The following is a 24620-nucleotide window of genomic DNA, read 5'->3' as shown; positions in this document are numbered from 1 at the left end:
TCCAAGAAAAGGCTTAGTTTGATGCTACTATATCTCCAACAGTTCTTTTAACACTTACGTGAATTTTTAACACCATGAGAGGAGCTGTGAGTCTCAGCCTTCAACAAGCAAAAGCATCTATTTTGAATTTAATAATACTCTTTTAAGAAGGGTTATATGCCTTTGTCATCTTGCATTTATTGCAGTTGATACTGGCTTTAATTTATGGTCTTGAAAGGTTTTCTTTAAAAAGTAAATTTTAAAAGGTGACTAAAGATCGTATTTAATAGTGCAAATGGTACGTGAATATTAAAAAAGCAGAATTAAAAACTTGGTTTGGGCTAGGATAGCACTCTACCTTTTACATCAGGTTTTTCCTGTTTTGGGGGATATTTTTTTCTTAATCTTAACAAAAACAGAGCCATTGTTTCTTGGCATTTTGTGAATGGCAGACGTCTGATAAATGTGCAAAAGAAACTTAGGCATCCCTAGACTCTCATATCCTTGCCATTAAGAAGGGCTATTTGGATGAAAAAGTATTCTCAGTGGTAGTGTTTAGATCAATTAAAAAGGACAATTTTTTTATTAAAATGGTTGCTGTTGATTGGTACTTGATGCTTGTTGGATGAAAAGGCACCATCTCAGAGGGGGTTTTATGGAAGAGTATAATGTTTATCAGCCTTTCTTTGATAAATCACCTACATTAGTGATATTAGCTGGCAGAAAGTCTGTTAGTGCTTTAGTCCTGCAGTCTTTGTGCTGTAATAAAGCTAAGATGCCATCAAAAGGCCAATGAAGTCCTCTTGGAAGTTTCTTGCCAATTTCCTTCCCCTTTAAAAACTAGAAACTGTCAGGATTCTGTATTTATCTTGGTTAACTTTATGTATTTTATTGAATGTAATGTTATCACCTGATCTTTCAGTTAGGACCAAACCCTTTAGGCCTGTTGATCTTGGAAAAATATTTGTTAATTCTGTCCAATTTGCATAGGGACTCAGGAAATTCAACTAAATGTTACTTAAATGCCTATATGCAAATAGTAGTCTGCTGGGTACTGCAAAACTTATATCTGTTTTGCTTCCTGTGAGGTCTTTGTTGAACGTTGAGGACAAACAAGAAAGATGAAAATAGTCCAAGATATGCCATGTTTTATATCAAACAGCAAATTAGAAAGTAGTGCCTGGCAAGGAGTCTGTGAGCATCCCTTTCATAGGCTGAGAGCAAAAGAGAATGTTCCAGGAGCCATTTGGCATTGCTGCTGCAGTCCTTGTTAGGAAGGCCAGCTGCCTTGGGCATCAAGGCAAATATCTTCTCAAGCCATTAGTCTGCTCCTGATGGCCAGACATGGAAGACGTTAAAGAGATGGAATAAATATTAGCGACACAAACACACAATTCCATAAAACACAGATGTAGAATGTGATTGGAGAAGGAGAAAAGTATAATGTTAAACCTCCCGTGTCATTGACAAAGACCAGTTTCCTGCCTCCGGTTTATATTAATAAATCCAACCTAGATAAGCTAGAAAATAAACAATTCCCAAGCCAAAGCTTCAAGTAAAAGGACGTAGAATTTCAATTTTCTGGGAGACAATGGAAACATTCCAGTCTTCTGTCACAAAGAACCCAGTGTCACCTACCTTACATCTAGGCCTGGTACAAAAGTCCTCCCTTTCAGTAGTTAGGCCTGTACCAAGAAACTTTACTTACCAGAGTTTCTTTTAATTGTCCAAATTAAAAATAACAATAGTAAAACTCCAAGTTAAAAATACAGTCGCCCCACCACTAGCAAAGACTAACCAGAAATAGAAAAGAAAGGACTCAAACCTCAATCAGAAATGAAAAAGGAGACATTACAACTGATCACAGAAATACAAAATATCATCCATGAATACTACAAAAACCTCTATGCACACAAACTAGAAAACCTAGAGGAAATGATAAATTCCTGGAAACACGCAACATCCCAAGCCTGAATCAGGAAGAAATAGAAATCCTGAACAGACCAACAATGAGGATTGAGATTTGAAGCAGTAATAAAAAAATCTCCCAACAACAAAAGCCCCAGACCAAATGGATTCACAGCTGAATTCCACCAGACCTACAAAGAACTGGCACCTGTCCTACAGAAATCATTCCATAACATTGAGAAGGAGGGACTCCTCCCTCATTCATTCTGTGAAGCCAGTATCACATAAGTACCAAAGCCAGGAGAGAGGACACAACAAAAAAAACTACAGACAAATATCCTTTATGAACATAAATGCAAAAATCCTCAACAAGATAATAGCAAACCGAATTCAACAGAACATCAAAAAGATAATTCAACACGATCAAGTAGGTTTCATCCCAGGGATGCCAAGATGGTTCTACATACACAAATGAATAAATGTGATTTACCACATAAACAGAAACAACAACAAAGACCATAAGATCATCTCAATAGATGCAGGAAAAGCATTCTACAAAATCCAGCACTCTTTCATGATAAAAACCTTCAACAAACTAGACATAGAAGGAACATACCTCACAATTATTAAAAGTCATATTTGACAAATCCATAGCCAACATCATACTGAATGGGGAAAAGTTGAAAGCATTCCCCCTAAGAACTGGAAACAAGACAAGGGTGCCCACTGTCACTACTGCTATTCGAGTTGGTACTGGAAGTCTTAACCAGGGCAGTCAAGCAACAGAAAGAAATAAAGGGTACCCAAGTTAGGAAAGAAGAGGTCAAACTATCCCTGTTTGCTGATGATATGATCTTGTATCTAGAAAATCCTAAAGACTGCACCAAAAAGACTCCTAGAATTGATAAATTCAGCAGTCTCGGGTTACAAAATCAATGTACACAAATCAGTAGCATTTCTATATAATAAAAACAGTCAAGCTGAGAGTCAGATCAAGGACTCAATACCATTTACAATAACTACAAAGAAAATAAAATACCTAGGAATATACTGAACCAAGGAGGTGGAAGATCTCTATAAGGAGAACTATAAAACACTGACGAAAGAAATCATAGATGACACAAATAAGTGGAAAACATTCCATGCTCATGGATCAGTAGAATCAACATCATTAAAATGGCCATACTGCCCCAAGTGATTTACAGATTCAGTGCAATTCCCATTGAAATGCCAACATCTTATTTCTTTCACAGATCTAGAAAAAATAATCCTAAACTTTATTTGGAACAAAAAGAGAGCAATCTTAAGCAAAGAGAATAAATCTGGAGGCATCACGTTACCTGACTTTAAATTATACTACAAGGCTATAATAACCAAAACACCATGGTACTGATATAAAAGTAGAGACATAAACCAATGGCACGGAATAGAGAACCCAGAAATAAAACCATGTAGCTATGACCAACTGATCTTCCACAAAGCAGACAACAACATACACTGGGGAAAGGATGCCCTATTCAATAAATGGTGCTGGGAAAATTGGACAGCCACATGCAGAAGAATGAAACAGGACCTCTGTTTCTTACCATACACAAAAATTAATTCAAGATGGATTAAAGACTTAAATGTAAGGCATGAGAACATAAAAATTCTAGAAAAAAAATGTAGGAAACTTTTCTAGACACAGGCCTAGGTGAAGAATTTATGACTGAGACCTCAAAAGATAAATACAGCAACAATAAAAATAAATAAATGGGACTTAATTAATAAAAACCTTCTGCACAGCAGAGGGAATAATGAACAGAGTAAACAGTCTAATTACAGAATGGGAGAAAATATTCACAAACTACGTATTTAACAAAGGACTAATATCCAGAATCTACAAAGAACTCAAACAAATCAGTAAGAAAAAACAGCCCCATCAAAAAGTGGGCAAAAGACATGAACTTCTAGAATGTTTTCAAAAGGTAGACAAATGGCCAAGAAATCTATGAAAAAATGTTCAGCTTCTCTAATTATTGGGGAAATGAAAATTAAAACTACAATGAGATACTTACCACCTTACCCCTGTTGGAATGGCTATTACCAAAAAGTCAATAAACAACAGATGCTGGCATGGATGCAGAGAAAAAGGAATGCTTATACGCTGTTGGTGGGACTGCAAGCTGGTACAACCCTTATGCCAAACAGTATGGAGATTTTCCTCAAAGAACTAAAAGTAGACCTACCATTTGATCCAGCAATCCCACTACTGGGTATCTATCTACCCAAAGGAAAAGAAATCATTTTATCACAAAGATACCTGCACTCAACTGTCGACCACAGCACAATTTATAATTGCAAAGATAATGGAATCAACCTAAGTGCCCATCAATTCATGAGTGTATTAAGAAAATGTGGATATATATATATATACCATGAAGTACTACTCAGCCATAAAAAGGAATGAAATAATGTCTTTCACAGCAATTTGGATGGAACTGGGCATCATTATGCTAAGCGCAGTATCTCAGGAATGGAAAAACAAACATCACTTATTCTCGCTAATAAGTGGGAGCTAAACAATGGGTACACACGGGGATGAAGAGGTAAAGGACATCAGAAACTAAGAAGTGGGGGGATGGGAAAGGGATAAAAACTTACCTATTGGGTACAGTGAACACTGTCCTGGTGACAGACGCACTGAAAGCCCTGACCTCCAGCATTATGCTATGTGTTCATGTAACAGAAACGTTTGTACTCCCTTAATATTTTGAAATTTTAAAAAAATATGGTCACCATCCAAAACTAGGAAGGAATATACAAGTTAGCCCTTTGTGTTGGCAGGTTCCTCATGCATGGATTCAAGCAGCTGCAGATGGAAAATATTTGAAGAAAAAAACAATTAAAAATAGGCCAGGTGCGGTGGCTCATGCCTGTAATCCTAGCACTCTGGGAGGTCGAGGTGGGTGGATTGCTCGAGGTCAGGAGTTCGAGACCAGCCTGAGCAAGAGCGAGACCCCGTCTCTACTAAAAATAGAAAGAAATTATATGGACAACTAAAAATATATATAGAAAAATTAGCCGGGCATGGTGGCGCATGCCTATAGTCCCAGCTACTCGGGAGGCTGAGGCAGAAGGATCGCTTAAGCCCAGGAGTGTGACATTGCTGTGAGCTAGGCTGACGCCACGGCGCTCACTCTAGCCAGGGCAACAAAGTGAGACTCTGTCTCAAAAAAAAAAAAAAAAAGAAACCGATTAAAAATAATATAAATAAGAAGCGATACAATTATAACTTTAGCATAAGTTACATGCAAAATACTGCACCATTTCATATAAGGGACTTGAGCATCCTTGGGTTTTGATATCCATGGGGGTCCTGGAACCAAACTGCTGCAGATACCAAGGGACAGTTGTTAGACTGCTAGAGTCGAGTGCAAATAAGTGGAAGGAGCTGAAACCTTCAAGCCACGGCTCCTTATGTTCAGAATGGCCTGTTTTCGCCTGCTGTGCCTGCACAAAGCTGGAATCTTTGATGCACAAAGTGTTGCTGCTGCATCCCAGCTCTGGTTCTCTGGGAGCTGAGCAGTCCACAGCCCCACGAGTCAGCGTTGGTCCTATCTTCTCTCACAGTGACCTCCTGCAGAGCTGCCACCACCGTCCCTGCTGTGTCCTGAACACTGCCATCTTCCTCAGAAGAAAATATACTGCTCCAGCCAGTTCCTTTTGCATCTTATTTTAAAGGGCAAAATATAAGTGAAGAAATGAGAAATATTTTATTAAGAGGAAAAGAATGCCCTGAAGTTTTCAGAGAGCAAAGAAAGTAAGCATTGGCCTAACTTTCTTCTCCGTGGGCTGTGGGCTCCTATTTCTGTCCACCGATTGGCTGCTAAGCTGATGACCCGTCGTTGGTGGTATTGTGAACATCGCCACTGTAATGAGGGTGTATTCTGTGAGAGCCACGCAAGAATCTCAGACAAGAAAATTCTTCCTGTGGTCAGCTTTTATTTCACTTGTGGTTATGGCTTTCCTGCTTTCTTTTGTCCTCTTCCTTGTCTAGACAGATGGTGGTGATCTCCAATGAGAAAACCACACAAAAATGACAGTTCATGAATGTGCTTCCTGGAAAATCCAATCTGGTGTTTGGAATTTTGTTTTCTTCCCTGACTCACACATTGAAGTAGAAATAAAAGTTGAAAGAATGACTTCCTGATGGTGGAGGAAAAGAAGAAACTGAGTCAGATCTTTCAAAGTCATTCCCACCATCTGAATCTAAAATGTGGGCTTTAATCTTTATTTTTGCTTATTGGCCTACTGAAAGTTATTCTGAAGTATTCTTGACACATAGCAGAAAATAGTGGTGTTTTTATTGGCAATCCATGAGTTACATTTGTATTGATGTTTTGAGAATCAGTGATGAAATAAATGTAAGCAAAATCAGTAAATTTTGTTTCAGTATTGATTCCTTTCTTCCAATTGGTCATTTTTTTGTGCACTCTAAAGCAGTGATCAGCAAGCATTTCCTGCAAAGGGCTGGCCGAACCCCGCATTCATACCCGACACTGCTGTCCCAGTGTGAAAGCAGCCATAGACAATAGGTAAACAACAGGATGTGGCTACGTTCAAATAAAACTTTATTTTTAAATGTGGAAGTTTGAATTTCATATAATTTTCATATGTCACAAATATTCTCTTTTATCATCTAAGAATGTAAGACAATTCTTAGCTCCCAGGCCACACAAAAATACAGGTGGTAGAGCAGATTTTGCTCTGTTGGAAGGCTTTGCTGGAACAGCCAAGGGAAACACCTTCACGTGTACTTCTTCAGGGTCTAAGGAAAAAGCAATAAGGTTCTATTACTGTCAGATACATAAAAAGCACCATTGCCTGTTGAACAAGATTCTAAGCTTTCCCTAAAATCAAATATTCTAGTTACTTGATGAGAATAACAGAAAGACAGAACACATGTCACATGCTTTAAGTAGAATAAAGATGGTAGCTGAAGATAGTAGTTCTTTGTTTCTTCAACCGTTGATTAGTTGCATACTGTATGCATGACCCTGGCAAGGTGCAGGTACTGGGTGTGTAGCAGTGAACGTGGCAGTCCCTAGTTCCAGCTTTCATGGAACTTTTACTTTTGCTAGTATTTTAGTGATCCTCTGTGATCTGTCTGCCAGTCTGAAATAAGTCACATCCTCTGGGTGAAGGCACAGGCTCTAAACATCTGTAGATGTTTAGTACACAGTTGTTCCAACACCTCTCAGTGCTTGCCCAGTGCCACTACTATTAAAAGTATTTGTCCGTTTTTAGTAGTGCCTGAAGGAAGGGACAGGGCTTTTACCTTTTGAAGTTTGGGGTTAAGGATGTCGTTTTACACACATGGTTTTTTTCTTCCAGGTGCATGCTCCGAGTCCTCGATTCGTTCGGCACGGAACCAGAGTTTAATCATGCTAATTATGCCCAGTCTAAAGGCCACAAGACCCCATGGGGAAAATGGAATCTGAATCCTCAGCAGTTTTATACCATGTTCCGTGAGTATTCATGTTTCACTTCTGCTTTCCAGAATGCCACCAGCGATAGATGGGATAATTAATTAGCCGTCTATTTTAGGGTTATGATTCTCAAGACCCTTAGATGTAGAAGTCCAGGCTGTTGAACCTTTGCCTTGGGAATAACGGATTTTTTTTTTTTTAATTGGAATTGAAAGGCCATGTAAGCATTGTGTGGAAAGCCTTGGAAACGTTCTGGGGAAAATGTTCAATGTGAAATGTCATTAGAAAGCCTTTGGGAAGGGACTTTGCGTCACCTTTAGATTGACAGGCACTAAACACGTTCCAGGCCACAGAGAAGCTGTTCACGACCCACTTCATCATTAATGAGCAGTGGGGTCTTCCATGCAGATCTGTCTTCCAAATGGTTAAACCTTAATTATTTAATCATCAAACTTTTTAAAGAAAAAGTTTGGCCTTTTTAAAATGGAACTGTTTTAACCTCAGTTTTGTACTTTATGGACTTCTTAACTCCTGGGCCCAGAATGCAATTTTACCTTCTCTTGCTGACGTGGTGTCATGGCTGTCAGTAGCAGTGATGACTTTATGAGGTGTGGTGAGAGGAGCATACCGTACAGTGAGTAGCTAACTGGCCGCTACTGCTAGGCTCTTAAACTTTCTCTGCTTCTATAGTGTTATTTTCCCACATTCGCCATTTCTTCTTATGGCTCTTGGTTTGCCTGCCTCTGGCCTCACTTCTAAGTATCTGAGGACTGTGAAGCCTGATATACTAAATTTGACAGTGTTTTTGCCAAAAATAAATTTATTATTCAAGCCAAGAGACCTTAGTGACGAGGTGAAGTCCTGTTCTGTAAATGAAAGGTCACATGAGTTAAACGGTATTTGGACGCTCACAGCGGAGAATTCTCATTTTCCAGAATTATCAAAATAATGTTAATCCAGAGGTTTCCTTTGTAGGATCTGTTTTGTTGAGTGAAGACTTGAGGGACTCCTGCTCTGCCCTTTCCCCACGTGGCTGCTTCTGCCCCTGGTAGGCAGTCACGCGAAGGTGACCCTTTCCTCAGGTTCGCTGAATGTAATAACAGCAAACACGGTGGGCTAGTCCTTGGGCGTTAGGGATGAGAAGGGAGAATTAAGGGTGGGCACAGCTGATGAGGGGAATAATTTAAAAAATCAACTCACGTTGAAATGTTCTTTGTAGCTGATTTGTGAGAGTGCGCCATGTGCATTATTATTCCTGGAGCTATATCACCCTGCTATCGCAAGCTGTCCCTGGGGCACAGTTCAGGGGGCAGACTAATTTTTGGCACATTAGGTGACAGATGGCAGTTGGCAGGGTGAGACATGATCAGAGTTAGCCTGTGATTTGACTTTGCCGTGTGACTTTGAGGGACTGGGGTGAGGTGGCACAAAACAACCTAAGGAGTGACCTGTGTGTTGTGTCAAGTGAAATAAAATGTTAACTGGGTGCAAAATGGCCAGAACCGCCTGAATGATACGGTAAGTGTGTGTGCACCAAGAGACAGTGTTTTCCTGTCTCCAGGGAGTAGAGAGGAGGGGCTTTTCCTGAAGGTATAGAGGTCTCTCTTGGAATGCTGGGATTCAGAGTCCTGCAAGCCTATTTGGTTCTTCATGGATGAAGGATTTCAGCAGTGTGGGTTGATTAAATTGAAAGAAATTCACTGCTTAAAATGTAACTGAAGACAAAAATATGAATTAATTTCTATTAAGCTGGGAGGAGGATAATTTTTCTGACTCAGAATTCAGCAGAAATCGGGGGAGAAATTGACACATTTGACTGCCTAAATTTTAAAAGAAAAAATAAATAAAAAGAACCTATATGGCAGAACCACCACCAGGAATATCACAGGCAAATTATATCACAGATAGAGGGCTAATATTACTAATATATATAAAGAACTTCTAAAAATTGAAGAAAAAGTTCTATAATCCAATAGAAAACTCAGAAAAAGCTATTAACAGTTCAAAGGAAAAAGAAATGTATTACTCCAAACATGTGAAAAGATGTTAACCTTACAATAAGAGAAGTGTTTTAAACTGCACGAAGACACCATGTCCCAGGTACAGATTGGCAGAAATCCAAAAGTTCGACAGATAGCTGTTCTGAGAGAAACCAGTCCTTTTCTACCCCAGTGGTTAGAATGCAACATGGTACTACCCCTGTGGAGGGGGGAGGGTATTTGTCAAGATCTAGTAAACTCCTTGTACATTTTTCCTTCAACTAGGCAGACTCATATCTAGGAATCTATCCCAAAGATACGTGGGCAAAAATAAGAAATCGCGTGCTCACAAGGACATTTATTGTGGCGCTATTTGTAATAGGAAAAGATTAGAAACAAGCCAAGTATTCATCATAGGGGATTGAGTGAATAATGCGGTCCATTGATACAGTGAAGTATTATGAAACTGTTAAAAGGAATGAGAAAGGTCTCTAATCAAGGAGAGACACGTTTTGACTGCATTAAGTGATTAAAAACCAAGGTGCAGGGCAGTTTAGAGCTACTCTCTTTTATACAAGTAAGCATAGGGGAAGAATGTGTGTATCTATTAGTGTGTGGAAATGAGTTTGTAGTTCCAAAGGAAACAATGGAAGGATACATAAACTAATAAAAAATGATTACCATTGGAGGAGAGGTATGCAGGGATGGGGGTTAGAAGGTCAGTGTCTCTTTAATGTACTTTGCTTTAACTTTAGACCTATATAAATGTTTTGTGTTAATTTAAAAAATTTACCCAAAAGAATTCAAAGTAGGGTCTTGAGATACATGCACACGCACGTTCATTGCAGTATTATTCACAACAGCCAAGCGGTGGAAGCCGCCCAGATGTCCATGGACACATGAATGGATAAAGGAAATGTGGTCTAGCCACACAATGGGCTATTATTCAGCCTTCAAAAAGAAGGAAATCCTGTCACATGCTATAAGGTGGATGGACCTCTCGGACATTATGCTAAGCGAAATAAGCCGGTCACAAAAGGACAAATATTGTATGATTCCACTCATAAAGTAGTCAAAATCATGGAAACAGAAAGCGGAAAAGTGGTTGCCAAGGGCTGAGAGGAAGGGGAGGGGAATTAGTGTTCAAGGCGTATCCCGAGTTTCATCGTTGCAAGCCGAAAAAGCTCTGGAGATCTGGGCCACAACAATCCGAATATACTTAACAACACTAAACTGTACACTTAAAAATGTTTAAGATAGTCAATTTAATGTTATGTGTTTTTTACCACAATAAAAAAAAATTAAAAAGCATTCACTAAAAATTGAAAACAGATTTAAAAAATGAGAAAAACTTACTAGGTTGGTGTTAACGTCTCATACAGAGAAAACAATTACTTTGACTTTTAAAAGTCTTTTGACTGTACCTTGGTAGTGGGAAGTATTTATATTGTTATTTGAAACTGTCACAGGTATAGTGTGGGAGCCAAGATGTTCAGTTATACAAGAAGGGGGTGCAGCATTTAAAGATTCCAGAATGATGTGCCAGACAAGAAAAACCTGCAGAATCCAGCCGGGTCACCTTTGCAAGTTGCTAGGACACCATCTCATTACTCCAAAAAATAAAGGGAAAGAATTCAGCTTTGATCCTGCTTTTCTAGCACAAATTATTTTTTAGGATAATCAAATCGTTGATGAGAGAAAGTTGTTAATCATGGGGAAATCACATCTAATAAATTCAAAAGGAATGAAGAATTAGAAAATCAGCATTTTAAAACTCTTAATGAGACAGTGGAGCAAGGCAGTCATCACCAGTGGTTGCCGAATCCATCAAGTAACAGGTGGAGGGAAAACTTTGTTAGGGAAACGGCTGTCTTGAATGGAGGAAACACAGCAATGAATAGAGAATTGAAGCAGTTTGAGAACTTTATGGTGTTGACATATGTCTGGGCTGGAGAATTTGCAGCAGGAAACAGTATCTCCTGCACCCTGCTTTCTAGGGCCTGTCCACAGTGAACTCGGGTGCATCCCTGAGGAAGGGTGGGGTCCCTTCCTTCCCATATGACAAAGGGGTGGGGTCCAGTCCCGCCAAGTCCTCCCACATGGAATCCCCCATTCCCTTACCCTCTGGGTAAGTGTAGCTATTACAGCATTCTGAAGGGAAAAGCCATCCCTTTGACTATGAGAAGAAAATATCAGACGTTGTCTTTGTTCCTCGTTAATTTTTAAAAAGTGAAACCAATTTGTTACTGCTTAATACATTGGCTAATGGTCATTATATAATATATAAATATGCACATACATTGAGGGTATACTCAGACTCTAGATTGTTTCCTACTGATGGGGTGCACGACGGAAAGTTTGGAGACCACAGAAATAGGGGGCTGTCCTTGTAGAACGCCGCATTCAGGCGCAGCTGTCTCATTGTAAGATGTGGCAGTGTCGTAGCCCGTGTACCATGCAGAGCGAGCATGGGGGAAGGTGTGTTGGAAACAGCCCAGCAGGAGCATAAGGAGAAACACACACCATTGCATGCACTGGTGCTGCGTCTTTAGGAGCAGTGACTCATTCCTGGCTAAGTTGGTGGGGTTTGTACAAATTGGAAAGCCTTGGTTTTCTGTATTTTTCCCCCAATCTCAGAAGTTCAACTGGCACTGTCCTCTCCATGTGTTCTGTTTACAGCTGGGCATTTTAGGGTGTGTCCACATAGACTATTCCTGATAACTTCCTAAGCAGCTTCCGGAGGGACTGATGGGTGGTCAGACAACACCAAGGCCATTTGACTAGATATATTAAGTGATGGTTTTTTCTAGGAAGCTGATGAGTCTGGTTGTTCCTCCTTCTAGGCCCTGGTTCCTCTTTCACCCCTGGTTTCTCTTTCGCCCCTGGTTCACAGTCTAGCATGGCCTTTGACCCAGGCACTAAGGCCTTCTTGTAGCTGCCAGAGCCAGCTCTTGAAACCTCAGCTTGGATCGAGCGATTTCTCCTCAAAGGCTGCAGGGCCTTTCTTTTGTCCACAGGGTCATGGCCAAACTCCACAGCACCGTATTCAGGACCTTAGGCTCTCTGGACATGACACCCAGTCATTGTCCCCCCCAGCTCCTTGGCCCCAGCCTCACCTGACAGCCTGCTAGTCTCTGAAGGCGCCACACAGATTCCTCACCACTCCTGCCTCCTTCACATCACCCTTATGGCAAAATTCATTTTTCTTGCAAGTTCTATTTAAATGACTTAATCCATCTTTCCGGTCAAATTTATAAAGAAAAGTAACGCTATTACAAAAACAGGGAAAGCCTTCCTCGCACCAAAAACGGCTCCCCTAACCCTAGTGTAACCATTATTATCTTTTTTGTGTGTATGTTTTTAAGAAGTTGTAATATACATACTAAAATTTTGTATCTCTTCCCCCCTCCCCCACTTAATATGTCATATTTTTTTTCAGCTTGAAAACCATGGTTTCTAAGGCTCCTTTATGGGCTGTCAAGTGGCTAGCTCCTAATTTGTATGCATCTGGGGATGCTTTTGCGATTTCTTATTGAGAATTAACTGTTGCTTTTTCTGTGGTTGCCAGGTACTCTGCTTGGCTCCATATACAGGACTGAAGTCTGTCCCCGTAGTCTCCTGTTCGTACTGCTTGTTTTAAACTCCTAAAGACAGTCCCTCTTATTTTCGCAGTCCCAGGCGAGGTACATTATATTAAATACCTCAGTAAATGAATGCAAGGAATTTGCCCACACAGTAAAACAAAATCAAGAAGGCATTTGCCTATGGCATTTAGAAGAGAAAACTCTAAAACTGATGACTTGCACTGCAAATTATCCAGTATTTGGATGGCTCTAATTATCTGCCTGACACCCACTTTCACAACTTCATCTGGCTTATGTAAAAACATCGGCAGTGGTAAAAACATCTTTATCTAGTTGAGGTTTGTATTTTTTTTTTCCCCCTCTCTTTCCCTGGAGACTGGCTGAAAGTAGCAATAGCAGACGTTTACCACGTCCCTGGTTTCAGGCAAGTTTCATCTGGGACCTTATTTTTATATCCCACAAATGTTTCTAATAACCTTTGAAACCGAGTCTCCTTAAAAGTGTCACCATTCACATCACTACCATAGAACGTGTCCTCATTCTCTAAGCAAAGTCTCGTCTGTATAGGTTTGGTGTGTGTGTATGTGTGTGTGTGTAATCATTCACAATGGGGATACACGGAAGAATTGGTCTTCTGGGTGCTCATGTTCTGTGTTATAGTCAAGGCTGGGGAGTGTTCAGTGTTTCTTAGTACCCGTGGAAATTTGGAGCAGGAAAGATGGGAGCTATAACAGGGTTGAGTGAAGAGCAAACTGGGGATTTTGGGGGGTGTTTAGTTTAGAGCCTCCCACCCCTTCCCAAACCCCTGTAAGGTGCTCCTGGGTAAGGGTTAAGAGGTGGCTAAGCCTGAGTATTTTCTTGTTCCTTATGAGAGTGGAATTTAAGAGTGAGATTGGCATCTTTGCTTGGTTGTTGGTTTTACCCACATGTTCAGTACGTATCTCCTGACCATCTGTGGGATGCCTGAGTCTCTGTTCTCTAGATGCTTGCTTTCAACAAATTCTAGGGGTACACAAACAAGGCCTTATCGTGCTTCTACTTTAGAAATTACAGACCCAGTTGAATGGTGCAGAGGAAACTTGGACATAGAGGTGAGGCTCATCCTGGGGGTAGCCCCTAGTTAAAGCAGATCGCCCCAGGGGGCTTCAGGCCCCACCCTGTCTGGCCCTCATCTGTTACTAGGCCTCTAGCCGCCTGGCTGTTGCTTGAGTAGGCCAACCACGCTCCGCTCTGGAGACCTTTGCATTGGCTGTCCATCTTCCAGAACATCCTTCCTTTAGACTTCCCCATCTCTTCCTCCATTTCTTTCATTCAAATGTCACTTCAGTAAGACACTTACCATGATCCTCTCCCTTTTAAAATGCACCTCCTTTCTCCCTAACTTTTTACTCTTTCCTGTTTTATTTGCATCCCTAACTTTATTACTACCTAGCATCTATGTTTCACTTTTGTTTATCTTCTTTTTCCTCCCCTGGAATCTGAAGTATATAACAGCTGGGGGTTTATCTGTATTGTTCATTGCTGAAACCCTAATATCTTGATGTGTGCCTGACACGTAGTAGGCATTCCGAAAATATTTTATTAGTATCAGTTAAATTAGAATGAGCAAAAATGCCTATTCTATGTTTAGTCCATGCAACACGCAGGCAAGGGGAAGAACTGGCGCACAAACAAGATTATAGGAGCTTTACTCTAAGGCCGTGGCCTCAGCTTACTCTCTCCTGTCTTCCCACAGAACTTAACTCACTTGGTTGGGCTCTCAAGAGGTGTTCAAACCATCCTGATTGTCCTTGACATTCTTGGAATTTTTCCCAGGATTTGGGGCTCATGGCTATTTTTATTTGCATGATCCAATTGGAATATGGTGGCTTGTGGATCCGAACTTTTGCCTGACCAACAGGAATTGTAGAGAGGAGCCGGTTCCCATTCATGCAAGTGGTAAACCTGTTGACTGTAGCTAAGGATCGTTGCTTCCATGTCCCATTTTATTTTTAGGCTGTGACAGGCAAAGGAGCTATTTGTGATTCAAACTGCCTTTTTGGCCTTTAACCTGGATCCAGGGGGACTCTTGCCTTTCACCTCTGTGCAGACCAGTGACTGATAGGACCAGCCTTGTGGTTCATTCCGTCTGAGCCTCACCCTTCAGGAGTGATGTTGTTCTAAGGAGTCCATTCCCTCCTAAATTGCTTTTTGACACTTGAAAAATCTGCTCTGTTGTGCCTTCTGTCAACAGTTCGGTAGTCATTTTTTCAGCTCAACTCTCCATTACGGTTTCCCTAGCCTGTATCCCAGCTTTCACTCTTGAAGAGCCTGATGTCACCACCGTTTGGAAAAAAATCAGTCTTGGTAAAATTCGAAGCATAACCTCACTGTGTACAGCTTTTAAAACCAGATTGCTTCTTGTGTGACATAAGTTTATTTTTCAGTGAAGTCTTTTCTGTCATGTCAGTTTCCTCATCTGAATCAGCAAAAATTTCCTGAGTATGATGGCAGCCAATATTCTTCCCCAATGTTTTGATGACATTTTTCAAACATAAAAACGTAGAAGAAATGTACACTAGAAAGTTACAACCTAGATTCAACCACTGACAGTTTATTTGTTCAATGACATATTAATTCATATGCCAATCCTCTCTCCATCAATCTACCTTTTTTTGGATGCATAAAAGAACCCTTAGGTGCTTTAGCATGATGACATTAACTATATGTTCTATATTGTTTATAAAACCAATTGTGTTTATTTCCTCTTTATGTACAACACTGGATAATTTTATTTACTTACTATCCATCTCTCCTGCTGAATATGCTTAATGAAGGGAAACCCATGCTTGCCTTGTTCACTGGTGTCTCCTTAACTCCTGAGTTGTAGCCTGGCTTATATTATAATAAGTGCCCAGTAAATGAGCTGAATGTTGAATGAAGTTAGAATCCTGTGATGTTAGAATTTTAATTTAAAAGTATGTTATCTTTGACTTGCTTTCCTTCTTTCCAACATCTATTTTTGTGGCCTAGATCAAAAGATATGTTAATATGTTAATTTATCAATTCAATAAATATTTATTGAATACGTATAATATGCAAGGCTAGGTTCTGGGATAGAGTGATGAGCTACCTTGGCTCATGATTAATCCCAAGAATGGGCTTTGGTTTTGGAACTTGTGTGTAAAGAGCATGATTGAGGGGTACGGGTAGACCTACCTACAAAGTCAGTCATACTAGTTAAGTAAGTATTCATCATTGACTTAGTCAGGCATCCAAAAAATACTTACTCAATTCCTAATATGCTCTGGGCAGTCAGGTACATAAAGCATGGCTCAGTCCTCAAGGAACATATAGTGCCTTAGGGGAGACAGTCATGTGTGATAAGGGCTCTAACTTTGCATGGTCTAAGGGTGCCAAGGAAGGGCACACTCAGTCTTGGGGATTCAGGAAATCCCCCAACCGGGAGGTGATGTGAGCTCAGTCTTTGAGGGAGGAGGGAGCGATAGACATGCCAGACACATGCCAGCATGAGATAAGACGGAGAAACAGAGCCCCGGTAGGTCAGCCTGGAGCACAGGTATGTATCGGTGTGGGTGTCTCTGGAAGTGAAGCTGGAATGTCAGCTTTGCTGGGCCTGCTTCGTGCTGAAGGAGGTGAAGATTTTCAGCAGGAAACTGCTGTGGTCACATATTATCCTGTCAAGCAACATGGAGGCTGGACTGGGGTTGGGGAACAGTGAGGAAGGGACGGAGAGGCAAGGCTGTAGGTACAGAGGTTGCTCAGACACCTGCTGCAGAGTTGACAAGGGTGCCACGATGCATGATACCCACTGATTTAAGTACTCAAAAATTGGAAACACCCTAAATGTTTTGTGGTAGGGCGTATTAGATAGGATCTCTGTCAAATTGGCTTCCTCACAGGGTTTGTTGGCTCTTGTCACTGGGAATTGTTGAAACCGGCTTTAGCTGGATTCAGACCTCAGAAAACATCTCTTTCCCTCTCTCCCCCTTCCCTCCCTCTCCCCTCCCTCTCCCCTCCCTCCCCTCTCCCTCCCCTCCCCCTCCCCTCCCTTCTCCCTCCCCTCTCCCTCCCCTCCCTTCTCCCTCCCCTCCCTCCTCTCCCTTCTCCCTCCCTTCTCCCTCCCCTCCCTTCTCCCTCCCTTCTCCCTCCCCTCCCTTCTCCCTCCCTTCTCCCTCCCCTCCCTTCTCCCTCCCTTCCCTTCTCCCTCCCCTCCCTTCTCCCTCCCTTCCCTTCTCCCTCCCTTCTCCCTCCCCTCCCTTCTCCCTCCCTTCCCTTCTCCCTCCCTTCTCCCTCCCTTCTCCCTCCCTTCTCCCTCCCCTCTCCCTCCCCTTTCCCCTCTCCCCTTTCCTCCCCCTCCTTCCCCTCTCCCCTTTCCTCCCTCTCCCTCCCCTCTCCCCTTTCCTTCTCTCCCTCCCCTCTTCCCTCCCCTCTTCCCTTCCCCTCTCCCTCCCCTCTTCCCTTCCCCTCTCCCCTTCCCCTCTCCCCTTCGCCTCTCCCCTTCCCCTCTCCCCTTCGCCTCTCCCCTTCCCCTCTCCCCTTCGCCTCTCCCCTTCGCCTCTCCCCTTCCCCTCTCCCCTTCGCCTCTCCCTCCCCTTCCCCTCTCCCTCCCCTCTCCCTCCCCTCTCCCTCCCCTCTCCCTCCCCTCTCCCTCTCCCTCCCCTCTCCCTCCCCTCTCCCCCCCTCCCCTCTCCCTCCCCTCTCCCCCCCTCCCCTTCCCCTCTCCCTCCCCCCTCTCCCTCCCCTCTTCCCTCCCCTCTTCCCTCCCCTCTTCCCTCCCCTCTCCCCTTCCCCTCTTCCCTCCCCTCTCCCTCCCCTCTCCCCCCCTCCCCTTCCCCTCTCCCTCCCCCCTCTCCCTCCCCTCTTCCCTCCCCTCTTCCCTCCCCTCTTCCCTCCCCTCTCCCCTCCCCTCTCCCCTCCCCTCTCCCTCCCCTCTCCCTCCCCTCTCCCTCCCCTCTCCCTCCCCTCTCCCCTTCCCCTCTCCCCTTCCCCTCTCCCCTTCCCCTCTCCCCTTCCCCTCTCCCCTTCCCCTCTCCCCTTCCCCTCTCCCCTTCCCCTCTCCCCTTCCCCTCTCCCCTTCCCCTCTCCCTCCCCTCTTCCCTCCCCTCTTCCCTCCCCTCTTCCCTCCCCTCTTCCCTCCCCCTCTCCCTCCCCTCTCCCCTTCCCCTCTCCCTCCCCTCTCCCCTTCCCCTCTCCCCTTCCCCTCTCCCTCCCCTCTTCCCTCCCCTCTCCCTCCCCTCTTCCCTCTTCCCTCCCCTCTCCCCTTCCCCTCTCCCTCCCCTCTCCCTCCCCTCTTCTCTCCCCTTCCCCTCTCCCTCCCCTCTCCCTCCCCTCCCCCTCTCCCTCCCCTCTCCCCTTCCCGCCTCTTTCCCCCCTCCCCCTTTCTCCCCCCTCCCCCAGTCTCAGCTTTGCAGTTCTCTGGGCTGGTGTCATTCTGAGGCAGGCTGTCATCATAGGGGCACAGGGAACCACCTGCAACCCTAGACTTCCACCCTACAGGTTTAGTGACTCTAGCAGAAAGACTTGACTTTAGTAGTAGCTCAGACTAAACTAGTCAAGAAGAAAACTGAACGGTGGGACTTGGGTTGTAAACCTGTCTTTAAACTGAGCCATGGCTGGGTGGAGTCCTCTGGGTTATGTGCCCATCTGTGGAGGCGTGGAGAGGTGGGGGGAGGGTGCTCAGGGTTGGGATTGGCACCACCCCAACCACCTACTGGGAACAGAATTGCGTGGCTTGGGGGAGGGTGGTTAGTCCCATAAGGAGAGGGTGGCAGACCAGAGCCATAGCGTGTCCAGGGTGAGTCCAGGCATGTCAGGCTGTGAGGTACTGTACTGTTTTAATAAGTATAATGAACTGTGGTTATTACATGGAAGGATATCTATGACATATTGTGTAAATGAAAAAAAGTTTACAAAAGAGTAGTGTGGTAGGATCCAACTTTAGTTTGAAGATAAAAAAAATCCATAAGCCTAGGAGAAAAAAGCCCACCAACTATGGTTATTTCTAGGTGGTAAAATGATGGGTAACCTCTTTTTTCCTTTATATCTTTCTGTATAATCTGAAAAAGTTTTACACTGAGGATATATTTCTGTTATAATCAGGAAATGTAATAAAACCACTTATATTTAGGAGAAAGAAAAGCTTGTTTATTGCAGAACCGTCGGCAAGAGTGGATGAGGCCTGAACTGGGAAGGGTGGAGAAGAGGAAATGAATTTATGGGTTTTGAGAAGCTAAGTCCCTGGGACCTGCTGGCTGCCTGGGGGCTGAGGGGTGAGCCAGGCTGGTGCTGGGGTTTCTGCCCCTGGTGACCAGGTGGTGTGGGGATACACAGCATTCTCAGAGATGTTTGGGACTTCTAGAAAAAACAGACCTAGTAAGTCTATTGACTTACACAATTTAAGGAAAGGCCAATTTGACTTAAACATTTTGAATTGTGTTTTAAAAGAAGACATTATTACTTCTTGATATATAATACATACTTCATTTATTAAGTAGTTGGTAAGCTCCTTGAAAGAAGAAACTCATCTTTAGGTTGTGACCCATCAATACTTAGCATATAACCTGGTTTGTAGGAAAAGGGCTCCAAAACGTCGTTGAAGTATTCAAGCTAAGCTAATAGTATCTCTTAAAAGTAATCATCACTATAATCTGCTCAGGGAACACATCAAGCTGATTCGTAATCGTTTCTAAATAGGTGCTTCCAAAGTGCTTAAAATAGGGCCTTAATAAGAAAAGATGTTTGCGCTAAGCTATTTTAAAATTATTGTTAATGTTTAGCAAATCCCCTGCAGTTTATAGCATGTGAAAAGATCAGTGTGGTCCCGCACACCTGGCACAAGTTGCTCAAGAAACTGAAGTCACACTATGCAGATATTCTGGGTCTCTCATATGTATTTCGGTCCTACCTTATAACATTATTTTCCGCAGAAGCATGGTTTATTATAGTTCACAGGGTCCAGAAAATAAAATATTTGGACTACCAGGCTGTGTATGAGAGTGGCTTAAGAAGCTCGGGCCCTGGCACCAGCCAAGCTGGCTCTGAATGCCAGTGGAGCCGTTGCCTCGCATGGAGACTTGGATGGTTTAACTCTTTCTCATCTGTACAGACATGTTATAAGGTGGTCATGAGGATAACATGAAGGAGTCACTATAACACACTTAGCACAGAACTTGGCACGTGGTCAGAACTCAAATATCAGCTTTTTTAAAAAAAAAAAATCACGTTTGTTTATCTTCTGGGATGGAGTGATTTCCTGCGTCCCATTTATGATGGGATTTCTTTGATTTACCTTGAAATGTAAGTACCTTTTCTTTGAAATCCTCCCAACACAACTCGGGTCTGTGTTTCATCTTAAGACAGAGCAAAAGAGAAAGCTTCGTCTGAGGTTTGATCTCAAAGAAAGGGTCATTTCAGATAGCATCAGCCTGGACTTGTGGCTTCTGATTTATTATAAGCAACGTTAGGAACACTTGTTTTAAGACCAGGGCGCTCTCTGCGGATATTGCCAAACAGCCACCGGCTGGTGGCCAGCTCCTTGGGAGCAAGCCACCCAGGCCTATGGTGACTTCGGAATCACCTACGGGGACAAGTTGTAGCTGAGCAAACCCTCATGATGCTGAGGCTCCGTGTCCTGTGGCAAATTGAGAGTCGCCTGTGGGGGGACAGACGTGGAGAGGTGTGCCCGGTGCCCAGGCCTCGGCCCGTCAAACGCGGGGTGCTGTTTAAGCCCTGCCTGTAAGTCTCCTCAAGCCTCACCTGCCATCCTTAAACTGCACTTCTCGGCTATTGATCCCCGAGTGAACATCTCACAAGGGGAGACAGGCGTTGAGTTAAAGTGTGTCGATGCAAACTTAAGGAGAGCTTGGATGTGTGCTCCATTCTTTCATACAGCATCAACGCTGATTTAGTATCAAATTACAGTCTTACTGCAGCAAAGCCCACTGTCCAAGTGTTTTGACTAGATTATTTCTTCCCCTTCCTCTCACCATTCAAGCTAGAAGCTTAGGGGAATCTTTAACACAAAAATATGCACATATGTGTGCTTTTTTCCTTTTTGGGTTTAGCAGTCATTTTATTTTTGACTATACCTGAGTACATTATAATGTCAAATGAGACCTGTCGAGTATTTCACATGCCAGAGTATTTTTTTTAAGTGCCCCCAAAGGGACCAGATACCCGAACTGTGGAAACAGATACCTGAAGCACGGAGCTTTAATCACCTCATACATTTCCTGAAGATAGAAAACACGATCCTGAAGTATGGAGTGTCAGATTCTAGTTCAAAACTCAGGGAATCAACAGAAATTTTTACCAAGAGATATTTTAAGCTGCCTCATGACATCGGGAACTCACACAGGCTCTCCTCCCCTCCCCTGTATTCCTCAAATCCCCTCCCACCCTCAGCTCCTCAAAAAGGGAAAAAAGCAACCATCGGCTCTTGCTGGCGGTAGAATTTATTCTGTATTTTTTTTCAGCCAACTGCAGCCATTGCCATTGCCTCTGGGCACTTGTTCAAAAACGCAGAAACGAAATAACAGATTGACCAGACCGAACACAAGTCCCCAGCCACAACCCTATTATCTCCTCGTTCTGTCACCCCCATCAGGCAGAAGCGGGGGAGACGGAGGGTGACAACAGAGCGCTTATGCAGCTCGTGCCCCTGCGCAGCCCAGGGCTTCCTGCCAGCCTGCCCTCTTCGTCTCCTTCCCCTGCACGCAGGGCGGGTGAGGGTGGAGTCGTGGCATCCGATTCCTAGGCCCAGGCTGCAGGCCCACCTGCCTCTGCCCTTCCGTTCGTCTTGAAGGCGCCTCAGTCCTGGGAGCCAGGACAAGCTGCAGGGACCAGCATCTTCTGTTTGTCGTCCACCCACCTGGGAATGCATGTGGCTAACGCTGCAGTGTGTGGACTTGCTGGAATCTCGAGTGTCTCTCAATGACCAGGAGGAATTCGGTTTCGTGTAACTTATAGCCGTTCTATCCAGGTCAGAGTCAAGCCGTGCACTTGATTCGTTTAGTGTCGGCCATATGCAGCCTCTGCAGGGCCGTCTCCTGAAACGCTGATATTTCTCTGGACAGAATGAAGGTGGGAAGGAGTCTCTGCTTAACCTAGACAGAATTGTTTCCTGATTCCTGCCTTCTGGTGGCACTCCTTTAAAATTATCAGCATCAGATGCAAATGTTTGGAGAGCGTGTGAAGTTGCCTTCCCCCTTAGTCAAGTGTTTTAACTTCTTTTAATAAAGAAGGTGTAGAACTCAAGACAGAGAACCAGAATAGTCCACCCTGTAGACACTGTTGCTTTGCAGGGGTTGGTTTTTTGGAGTAGTTCGTGCCCTGGGGAACTTGGCCTTTTATCCTGTCCTCTTTCCAGGCACCTGCTCAATATAGCCCATAATTACATCTTTTATTGGTGAGTAGTTCTTAGAGGAGGTAAAAGATTGGGAGGGGGGCACTGCTTGCTTTGTCCCCAAGTGGCTGGAGCCAGACCTGACTCCGTGGGGCCCCACCCCGTGTAGAACATCTGATTCAGCTCAGCTCCCCACACATCTGGCCTTTGAAACCTGGACGAGGGCGTTTCTGCCGGGAGACAGACGGTAACCTGGCTCTGAGGAGGGCACACAGCTTAATGATTTTTAGACAGATGGATTTTCCCCTAAAAAGAGCAGGATTTGGTTCAGGTTAATCCATCTTGGGGAGAATTACTCCCATGTGAAGGTTTTGCTGGGGACATGGGGGAGCGAGCGATCCCTCACCCCCTCGGGTAAGGAAGAACAGGTGACATGAAAACATTCAACGATGGTGAGATGGCCTGGGTCGCATTTATGATTGTTGTTTCTTGTTGCTGATTAACACTAATCCCCTCCTTTCCTCTCCACATCAGCGCACACCCCAGACAACAGCTTCCTGGGGTTCGTGGTCGAGCAGCACCTGAACTCGAGCGACATCCACCACATCAATGAAATCAAAAGGCAGAACCAGTCCCTGGTGTATGGCAAAGTGGATAACTTCTGGAAGGTGAGTCAGCCTGTGCATCTCTCTCTCCTGGAAAAGCAGCTTGTTGGGTAATGAAATTTAACTTTGATCCAGGGAGTAATCAAGCCAAGTGCCCAGGGCTTAATGGGACCTGCTTAGAAGTAAACAGGAACGTGCAAGCGCTTGGTGGCTCAGCATTTGGTTTTCTCACCAGGGCTGTGCCTGCTCATCCGGGTAGTGGCTGCACAACAAATCCCTTCCCTCTTTGCATGGCAGAAGTGACACATTCCAGCTTCCTTCCCATCTTGTACTTGCTTCTGAGAGCCGGGGCTCCAGGGGTGGGTGTCTCTCTGGAGCTAAGCCCTGGGAGAAACTTTGCCAAGTGAGTCTCTTCCTCTGCCTTCTGGGAAGTAGCCTGGGAAGGTAGGCAGCTCCCCTTCCTGGGGAAGGCAGTGGCCTGCACGTCCTTCTGGCTGTAGTCAGTACTCACCTGACAGGGGGGTGGTTTGCTCCGGGAGGTCTTGGATGAAAGAAAGTGTTTGGCCACAAACTCTACCAGGTTTTCCGAAAGCATTGGGCCCCTTTGCCCTCCTGGGATGACTTCCAGAGTGCACCTGGGGAAGGAACCAGATCGGGTGTGACCTGTTGACAGGCAGTGCAAATATTTTTATATGGAATTCTGCCTCAGTAGGCAAATAACATAATTTTTTTTGAGGAAATGTTTTTATAGGACAGAAGTCTCTGGGACCTGAAAACATGCCTCTTCCTAAGTGTAAGAATGAATTACTTTCCAGAATAGTCACAAAGTCTGTTCTCATGTTACTGGGTCTCCCCAGTTAAGGAAGTTAGAAATCCGACAACTGCAGGAGCATAGGTGATGTGCAGGGTGGAGAATTCCCTGTTACTGCTCTTCTGACCCCACATTCAGAACGGGAAAGCAGCGCCCCGCCCCTCGACTCCGAGAAGCTGACCGTGCCAAGGGGACAATGAGGTCAGCCCATTTCCAGGGAGACCGAGTTAATTCCACACAACTGCCTTTCTTATAAACGGCTAGAATTTTGTCTTCACTTAGTATGTTAGCCCGTTCTCAACTGTGGACGATTTTATCTCCTACCCCCTCTACCTCCGGGGAACATTTGGTAATATCTGTAGACTATTTTGGTTGTCACGTCTGGTCAGCGGTACTCCTGGCGCGTAGTGGACAGAGGCCAGGGAGGCCGACACACCCTGCAATGCACAGGACAGCCCCACGCACAAAGCAGCAGTAGTGCCAAGGTTGAGAAACCCCGAGCTGGTGGGTAGGAATTATTTCCTGCTTATGTTACTCCATACTTTCTTCTCTCAAGCAAAATAAAATCAAGCTAGATAATAAGTGGTAATTTAAGGTTATCCCACGAATTCATACACATTTGCTTCCTTTGCATCGAAATGTATCAATGGCGCATTTTCCAGCTGACTTTTAGCAGGACTCAGGTTAAAAAGGGTGTACTGAGTGTTCCCATGCTCAGCTTGGCTGTGGAGTGAATGGATCGTGGCATGGGTTATAGGAAGACTTGGGCTCTTTAAAGAAAAGCCTCTACTGCTGCTTAAAGAAAAATAGCTTGCCTGTTCATGTGGGCTTGACCTTGAAATTATATCACCTGTTTTGGAACCAAGTGCAGCCACCTCCTAGGTGCCTCTGGCAATTCTTTCTGGTGCCCTAGAAAAACAAAACAAGAAATTGGTTC

The 24620-nt window shown here is 43.9% G+C and overlaps 1 protein-coding gene across 2 annotated transcripts in view; it reads left to right on the top strand.

Annotated features, from left to right (window-relative positions):
* The window catches only part of MGAT5 (alpha-1,6-mannosylglycoprotein 6-beta-N-acetylglucosaminyltransferase), a 315360-nt gene that overhangs the window by 211620 nt on the left and 79120 nt on the right, over positions 1-24620 (top strand). For both annotated transcript variants that reach the window (XM_045560098.1, XM_045560099.1), the window contains exons 10-11: positions 7264-7397; positions 22802-22935. In XM_045560098.1, the coding sequence (XP_045416054.1) occupies positions 7264-7397; positions 22802-22935 (268 nt within the window). The remainder of the gene's footprint in view (positions 1-7263; positions 7398-22801; positions 22936-24620) is intronic.

The sequence above is a fragment of the Lemur catta genome, chromosome 8 (assembly GCF_020740605.2).
Source record: "Lemur catta isolate mLemCat1 chromosome 8, mLemCat1.pri, whole genome shotgun sequence".
NCBI lineage: Eukaryota > Metazoa > Chordata > Mammalia > Primates > Lemuridae > Lemur > Lemur catta.
This window is presented reverse-complemented; position numbering and strand designations above follow the sequence as displayed.